Consider the following 9726-nt stretch of genomic DNA (forward strand, 5'->3'; position numbering starts at 1 on the left):
TTAAAGTTTGTAGATAATTTTGATATAAATAAAAAATATTAAAAATAAAATTAAATAAAATTAAATATTAAAATATTTTTTAAAAAATTACAAGAATTATAAATAAAAAAGTATATTTTATCCTATAATTAATTTATATGTTACCATATTTATTAGTTAGAACTTTATTTACTATTTCAGTGCTAATTTTGAGACTTATAATTTTGCTATTAAACTTTCCAATTGTAATAAGTGCTCATTCATGGGATTCCATTGAAGACAAATTTTTCGAGAACATTTCTTGGTTATTACTTCTTTCTACTCTAGCTAAATAAATAACGTAACCCTAATATTATTATTTATTTAATTTCTTCTAAACTTTTTTCAAAACTTTTGTCGGCAAGCTAAGGGAGAATAGGAACCAAGGGATTATTGATTATACTTGAAAACTAATTATATTCCTCTCATCCCATCCCCATCTCCGCTATAATGGGGTTGCTATCTATACAACTTTTTTTTTCTTTATATTTTTTGCTTCCCACTTATTATTAATTATTATTTATTATTATTGCTTTTTCTTGGAGTTTAATGAACAAGGCAGGAGGACCCCTCCATGTGGTTTAGATAATGCTTTAAATAAATTATACAGAATTTTCAAATGGCTGTCGCTTTCTCTACCTTAGCTTTTGTTGTACTCACATGGCGCAGACCATTTGAAAGGCAAGATTTACACTCAAAAAAATAGAGCGAGGGGAGAATAAGTAGGAGGGTTGGTTAATTTGCTAATATGGCGAAGCTAGAGAAATTAAATATAATGTTTTCTATAATGTGTGTTACATAATAAATACTGAACCAATATTTTATATTAGAGTAAAATATTGTTTTTGTCCCCAACGTTTGGGGTAAATATCAAAATTGTCCCTAACGTTTCAATCGTCCTATTTACGTCCCTAACATTTTAAAATTGACTCAATGTTGTCCTGCCATTAGGGATTCGTTAATAAAATTAACGGCGGGACAAAATTGAGACGATTTTGAAACGTTAGGGACGTAAATAGGACAAAAACGTTAGGGACAAAAACGATACATAGAAATAAATTTCAATTTTATTCTTTAATAATATCAATTTTTTATTATACATAGTATTCAATTATTTTTAATCATTTACACTTAATCATCTTATTTTTATTCTAAATAAATTATTTTTTTATAATTTTACGCTTAAAGTAATATAATTTTTTTATAAATAAATAAATTTTATACTTTCATTCTAAATAAATAATGTAATTTTACTTTCATTACTTAATCACATTACTTATATTTTTTTATAGTTTTACACTTTCATTCTAATCACATTACATTATTTATTTAGAATAAAAGTGTAAAATTTATTTATTTATAAAAAATACATTACTTTAAGTGTAAAATTAAAAAAATAAATTTATTTAGAATGAAAATAAGGTGATTAAGTGTAAATATGATTAAAAATAATTAAATACTATGTACAATAGCAAATTGATATTATTGAAGAATAAAATTAAAATTTATTTCTATGTATCGTTTTTGTCCCCAACGTTTTAGTCCTATTTACGTCCCTAACGTTTCAAAATCGTCTCAATTTTGTCCCGCCGTTAATTTTATTAACGGATCCCTAACGGCAGGACAACATTGAGTCAATTTTAAAACGTTAGGGACGTAAATAGGACGATTGAAACGTTAGGAACAATTTTGAGATTTACCCCAAACATTGGAGACAAAAACAATACTTTACTCTTTATATTATCACTAAATAAAATCTACTATAATATTCTTACTGTGTATGAATTAGATATAAATTATCATTTTTAATAATAAAATATACAAACTAATTCGTTACCTAATAAGACTAGGGCAATGAAGATAAGAATAGTAGTTACTAGTTAGTTACAAGCTACCATATAAATTATGACATCAAAATGATAAGTTATATTCCGCGCGAAAATATGCACTATAAGAAATAAGGTCTATTATATATATAAGTTTTTTTGACTTATAAATCTTACAAGTTGTCACAAGTTTAACAAAATATACACATTATACTCCCACATTTAAGAGTAAATAAATACACATTATTCAATCACTTTCTGTTTTCAAAACGCACTACTCACCATGAATTATGAACGACTCTTCTTCTTCTTCCTCTATGAAAACGAGTTTCTTGCCAAATTTAAAGATAATGAAACTTCAGAAATACACCCAAATGATTACAGAAATACACCTAAACGATTACAGAAATACACTCAAAGGATTACAGAAATACACCAAAACGGTTACAGAAATTCACCCAAACGGTTACAGGAATTCACCTAAACGATTATAGAAATACACTCAAAGGATTACAGAAATACACCCAAAGAATTTAAGAAATACACCCAAAATTCGTTGAAGTACACCTTATGCATAATTCAGAACTATTTCTCTTTCTCCTCCTCATCTTCTGCTACTTCTTCTTCTTCAAAAACGATTTCAGAGCTTGATGTCAAAAAATAATGGAAATCGAGAATAACGAAAAAAGAAAACAAAGAAAAGCACGTAAATGAAGAAGGAGAAAGAGAAGGCAAGAAACGAAAGAAAAGAAGAAGAAGAAGAGGAGGAGGAAGAAGAACATGCAGCAAGAAAAAGAAGAAGGTGCAGTGAAAAAGTGCAGTAACGATTCGAAGTGCGTTAATATAAATGACTTGTAAAAACTTGTATAAAAAAACGCTTGTATGTGGAGAATTATTCATAAAAAATTTATCAAATATCGACAAATTCATTAGTGGATTTATTAAAAGAATCTATCAATAATATATTTATCGTTGAATAAATTTTTTTAATAATTATTTATTGATAGATGTTTTTGTCCAACACAAATTATCATTAAAAGATTTTTGTTGATAATTTTTATTGTGAGATTTTTCTTCTTTTAGTAAATTCGACTATAACACATTATTAATTAATAATTAAATTAATAACTATTGACAGATTTAATCAATGGTAAATTTAATAGTAAATTTAAATTTTAAATTTTTTTAAAAATTTAATATATAATTTTAAATATTTAAATTCAATAATTTCTAAACTAATAAGTTAAATAATACAACACTAATTAATTCAAAAAATAATTAACTCAGATAATAATAAACTTAAAAAATTAACAACAATAAACAATAAATTAATAATTAACTAAAAAAATAAATAAATTAAGATTAACTCAATCAATTAACAACAATCAACTAATCAACTAATTAACTCAAACAACACCAAAACAGAAATCAAAACACTTTAGATAAGAATCTTACACTTGTAGATTCATTTAGATTAGCAATATTAGGTCTTATTGCTCCTTCTGTATCGTCAATGTTCTCACTTGAACTGATATCGAACTGCATAATTATCATATAATTGAAACAAATCATAAAAATAGAGTTAAAAATAAAAATAATAAACACAGAATTTGACACATAAAATCATCAAAACATAATTCAAAATTAGAATCATAAATAAAATTTTAAACATAGAATCATCAAAACAAAATTAAAAAAAAAACTAAATCAAAACAGAATTAAAAAACACTAAAGCAAAAGAGAATTAAAAAAAACCTAAATCAAAATCAAATTATTGAAACAAAATCTTAATCATAGAATTAAAAATCAGAATAATAAACACAAAATCATCAAAATAGAATTTAAAATTCGAATCACAAATAAAATTTCAAATACAGAATCATCAAAATAGAATTAAAAAATCCTAAATCAAAGTAGAACTAAAAAAATTTTAAATTAAAACAAAATATAAAAAATTCTAAATCAAAACAGAATTAAAAAAATCCTAAAAATAGCGCCTGTTGGTGCGTGAAGTACGACGGTGGCTGCTGGTGTATGACACCGTGGAGGAGGATGGAGAGAGAAGCGCTTTAAAAAAGGGGGAGGAAGAGGAAATGGTCGCTCTATTGCGGGACACGAGTCAGGGTGCTCTGGCGTGGCGTCGACAGTGGAGAAGAGGGAAGAGTTTCATCGCTATGAGAGGCTGAGTGAAATGGGGATGTTTTTGAGAGAGAGAGAGAGAGAGAGAGAGTTTTAAAATGAAGGGAGATACGCGACTCCAATTTAAGGTAAAATTACCGTTGGATAAATTCGACGGTAATGCAATGCGCGTGACTAAAACACAAAATTTCATTAATTAGGCTCTATTGGTGGATAAAATACCGATGAATTTATCGTTAAAAAATAAGATTCGTCGGCAACTTTTTTATCCAATAAATTTATTATCAAATCTGCTGATAAACTCGATGCTAAATGCAACAATAAATTTAACCGTGTTTAGTGTTTTTTATACAGTGACGTTTTAAATTGTCGTATTTACTGTCAAATTTATTGGTTTAATAGAGATTTAATCAAATTTAGTGCCCATTACCGTTAGATTTAAAAATTGATTACTAAATTTGACTAAATATAGCGTCAAAAAGACTTTTAAAATTGTGGTATAATTACGTGCACAAATATGATGATAAATAATGAAAATTTTTTTGACAATAATGATAAACATTTATCATATCTATGATAATGCAAAAAAGTTGTGTTTCATTTAGTATCGTGTCATTAATTAGCATTAGATTAATCCAACATCAAATCCAAGGACAACTGAAATCTAATACCGCAACCTCTGCCGTCTCCTTTGCTTTATTCGTAGAACACTTCACTCCTCACAAACCGCCCAAATCCTCCTTCCTCCTCCACCCCAATCTTCCTCTCTTCCCCCTGTTGTTGTTATCCTTGTCGCTGTTGTCGTGCCCCTTTCGGCCAGGTTCCCAAAACCCCCTCTCTTCCCTCATCCTCATCCTTTCCTCCCTTCCACTCTGTTGTTGCCATCCCCTTCTCTCTCTCTCTGCTTCCACTGCCATCGTCGCCATCCCTGTATAAATTAGGGTTATTTTATTTTTTATTTTTTATATTTTCTATTTATTTTTTTCTGTTATAATTTGTTTTTATTTTATTTTCTATTATAGTTTTTTTTATTATTTGTTATATTTTGTTGTGCTAAAATTAGACAAAGCTTTCAAAATTTGAGGACTAAGGAAGAGAATGAAGAATCAAATATTATAATTAATAAGCTTTGAAGCTTGAGGACTGAGACAAAGCGTGAGAGATTAGATATTGAAGCAAAGAAATAGTGAGAAATATATTATTAAGTGAGTGAGAATAGATTGAATCAAGCTTAGTCCGGATTTTTTCTTGTTGTGAATTGAGAAAATATTCAATTTTAAGTTACACTTCATTTTTAATTTAATTTTTAAAATTTTAATTATCTTAATTTAGTTTTTAAATTTTTCAATTAATTTTTTGACGAAAACTATCGTAGAAATTAATATAATTAAAATTTAAAAATTTAGGGACTAAATTGAGACAATCAAAACTTCAAAAACTAAATTAAGATTCGAGTATTATTTCAAGACCAAATTGAATATTTTTTTCGTAAATTTTATAAAAATACTTTTAAAATTAATAATTTTTAGTAATGTTTTGTCATCATTTAATTAGTATCAATACTAAATTATTTTTAATAAATAAATTTTATTAATTTATGTGTATAAATTTTTAAAACTATTATTCTTTTATAAATAAAAGTGTGAGTAAGATAGAGATTTTTGGCGATTTTAATTTTTATGTCTAATTTCTTTTGATGAATTAAATGAGTCATTCGATGAACTTCGACCGGTTTTACCACTTTGTTTGTCATGTCTCTTCTGCTCTTTAACATAGCACATGCAAATACGACTTTCTAATATTTGTGACTGACCTGTCTTTTTTCTTTAGTATCTTTCATTTTATAACAGCAAGGAGTATTTTCATCATTCTAATACAATCTTGCAAAGATATATATTAGCTAGCACGTCCATGAAACTTGAGAAAAACAAAAGATAATGGTAATTATTGATGATGACTTGCATTACATACATGGAATTTAAAGTGTGTATATATATGTATAATGTATATATATTGGATTATTACCATTCCCTGTTAGATTACTCCGCCAAATAGGGGAAATAAATAGTACTCTTTGCACATATATCATTCATAACTATATTAATTAATTAAGATTAAATTATTCGAGTCAAGCTAATATAAACCTCTAGAAAAGAATATTAATAAAATTATTTATTCTTACCGTAATAGTAGATTATCTTTGAAAAAGTTATTAACAAAAGTAAATTATTTTTAGTAAAATAGACCTAAAACTTCATGTTTATTAATACACTTTCATCAGATTTTCAGTTCTTTTATAGTAGATTTTCTTTGGATCTCATTCTCACGTAATACTCCACTTTAGAATGGAGAATCAAAGGGATTCACTTTTTTCTCCATTTAAATTTCTTTTTTGTTTCTCACAGAACCTTTTAAGGGTAAAAAATAGCTTTCACTTTCTATTTTTCTATATCCTTCTTTTCTTTTCATGTGCACTTTTACAAGTTACCCTAAAGTCTAAAGATATATACTACATATATAAAAAGAAAAAAAAAGTAAAAGATAACCATCAATAAAGCAATGAAGAACCTTAATGTTTCAGTTACCTGAGACAAAGATTTCTCATCTTCATCAACACCACCATTACTTATACCTAAAATTTGCAAACACAATTATAAGATAAAACAAAATGGTTACGCAATCTATTCTTTAATCTATATATATGTTCTACTTAAAGCTATCATCACTCACCTTTATTTTATAATGTAGTTAGTGACTTAGTGTAGTAGTCATAAAGCGAAAAACTAAGGTACTTATTTCATTTAACTACTATGCAATTGCTTTGAGACACCGTTGTATGCCATAAACAATAAGCATACACCAAAAATAATAATTTGATGCTTTGGTTTGTGGTGCGGTATATTCCTACTTGATTATCATTACGTTTCCAAGAGTAGTTGGTGCTTTCAGTTTGCTTTGACACTTTGCTTAATGATCAACCACTTTAATTTCCAGATTAATTTCTGTTAATTTCGGATTAGTTAGTAGTAGTATATACACATTGGTGTTTCCGGCGGATAATCAATTAATATAGTAGTAGTAATATACATTATCAACGAGCCTTGCATAGGCAGTGAGATTTTATTTCACACTTGTAAAGTATGCATGAGTCTACCCTTTTACAAATATCATATTTACAAATCATGAATCATATATATTATTTTAGAATAATGCTCTATAACCAAGTTAATTACTTAACTAAGTTGGTATAATCTAATTGATATTTACATGCCACTAAACACGCTACTATATGTAATTATCTTTTGACAATTTCTTTCTATATGAATTTCGTTTTTTTTTTATTTCTGGAATGAGTTAATGTTTTAAGTACGTGATCTTTTAAAAATTTGTGCTGATTACACAATTTTCGTATTGTGCTCCAAAGATTTTGTACTCAATAATTTCTAAGATGATGATGCTTATAATAAAATTTGATTAAACTTGGTAATAAAATGCTTGGCGTGTAGTATTTCTGTAAATAAATAATTTGAAAAGACAGATAATTTGATAATAAGTCTGTAAAAGGAAGATCGAATAATTGGTATAAATGAAACTATGAAAGCCATTATTTTGATACTTGAAACGATATGTTTGCTAATTTATGAGGTTTCTTTCTTGTTAATCAAACATATTATATTATTTTAGCATGAAGCAAATATATAGGAATAAAATTTCTTTATGAGCACTATTGCAACACGGCAAGAGCCCTGAAATGTCCTTTTCCTTTACAGCAGTGTAATTAGAAATATGATGGAAAAGCAAATTATGAAACCCCAAAAGAGAATAACACATAGCCTCAGAAAGACAATGGGGAATTTACCATTGGTCCATTCTTAGGTAACTAGTCGAGAGTATCTATCTTTGTCAGAACAAACATTTTAGGGAGAAGCGCATGAACCAACAAACTAGAGGACAAACACAAATTAAGGGGGAATAATAATATTTTTATTAATTACTATTCTTTTCTTTTTTTTTTTTTTGTTAATTTCTTATTCACTTTTCCCTTTCATGAATCTGATTTTGCTGTGATAGTAACATTTGTGTTCGGAGCTGGATACACCACATTCATTAGGCTAAAGGCCAAATTGACCATTTTCTTTTTTAATTTTTATTTTGAAAATGGTCATTCTTTAATTTTAATATACTTATATATATAGTAATATGTGATATATGGACAGATACAATACAACCAAGACCACCTATTTTAGTTATTTAATTATTAAGTCTTTATCAAAATCCCATTTGATCCTCCTTTTTATGTATTTTAGAGTTTGGCATATATAATCCTCAAATTGGGTCATCTTTCATGATATTTTTTCTTAAAAAATTTAAAGAGAAACTCAATTTCCACATAGATCTAATTGGATTAAATCAAGTGGTCTATGCTCTAATCTTTCTAAATAAAATAACCAGCTTGATTTTTTTTTTTAATAAAGAGACTTTTTGCTAAATGAATTAGTCGTCCTACCATAATAAGTAACATTGAAATTTCTAATTTGATCAAAATTATTTCCTAGTTCCTATATACGATAAATGTAATTTTTTTACTTTAAAAAAGTTTTGTTTTTAAAACAAAAGAATTCAACACATTAAAGTGGAGCAAACAGTATCAGTCAACCACAAAAATAGACAAACAAAAAAAGTAACACAAACAAAAGAAAAATCTCCATGTCATTTTCGACACAGTCATCAACAATACAAAGGATGCACACCTCCCCACTCATCGCAGCTAAGCATGGTCATGTTGATGATCACTTCAACATTTTTGCTTTTATCTTAAAAAATCCTTCTATTTCTTTTTATCCCAATGTTCCAAATGATCGCACAGAAGCATCTCAACCACCGCTTTCGTTCTTTCTTTCTACGCGACCCTTCTGTTTAGCTTAAAAAATAGTCTTTCATCGACTCCGAAACAGTCCAAAGACGACCAAACACAAATATCCACACACTCCACACCTGCCAACCAAAATTACAGTAAAAAAATAAGTGATGGACCTGCACTTTTAAATAATGATATGGAGATACATAAATACTAAATAGTTATAAATAAAATTCTACACATTTCTTCTAAAAATTTATGTTGATTTGAACGATGAATAATACAACAATTTATAAAAATAATGATCAAATTTTATATTTTTTCATCATAATTTTATAAAAGTAGTTTTAACATTATATCATAAATTATCTCTTCTAAACATTTAATAAATAATTATATATTTAACAGGTCACTAGATGCATTGAAAATTTTGAAATAAATGTTTAATGCTAGCACCATCCCATGTGAAAAACTTTAAAGGCAGCATATACATACATACATATGGCAAATGTACAAACGTTATATATAAATATATGTGTGGTCCTAGTCCTATACTTCAATCATTGAATTGCTTTTTTGCTAGTGATTGAATTAGCAGCCCAATACCCTTAAGTATAACTCAGTACTGCCTACCGAAAGTGAGAGAGGTTGTTTCTTGTCTAAGACTCAGTCCCAAAACAGAGAGGACATAAAAGTGTGTACCCTACCATCCAATTAGAGGATCCATTGCCCTACCTCAAAGGGCCACCTTAATAAATTTGGCTAATTTTTTTAAAAATAAAAAAATTATGTGTAATTCAATATTATAGTTAATTAGTATATCTTTTAATATGAATTTAAAATTTTTTATTTTTAATAATAATTTAGACTCTCAAATTTAAAAAA

At 27.1% G+C, this 9726-nt stretch overlaps 1 protein-coding gene across 1 annotated transcript in view; it reads right to left on the reverse strand.

Annotated features, from left to right (window-relative positions):
* Positions 1-6605: 6605 nt before the first annotated feature.
* The window catches only part of LOC107483409 (transcription factor bHLH147), an 8439-nt gene continuing 5318 nt past the window's right edge, over positions 6606-9726 (reverse strand). The window contains exon 2 of the mRNA XM_052260448.1: positions 6606-6615. Within this exon, the coding sequence (XP_052116408.1) occupies positions 6606-6615 (10 nt within the window). The remainder of the gene's footprint in view (positions 6616-9726) is intronic.

This window comes from Arachis duranensis, chromosome 4 (assembly GCF_000817695.3).
Source record: "Arachis duranensis cultivar V14167 chromosome 4, aradu.V14167.gnm2.J7QH, whole genome shotgun sequence".
NCBI lineage: Eukaryota > Viridiplantae > Streptophyta > Magnoliopsida > Fabales > Fabaceae > Arachis > Arachis duranensis.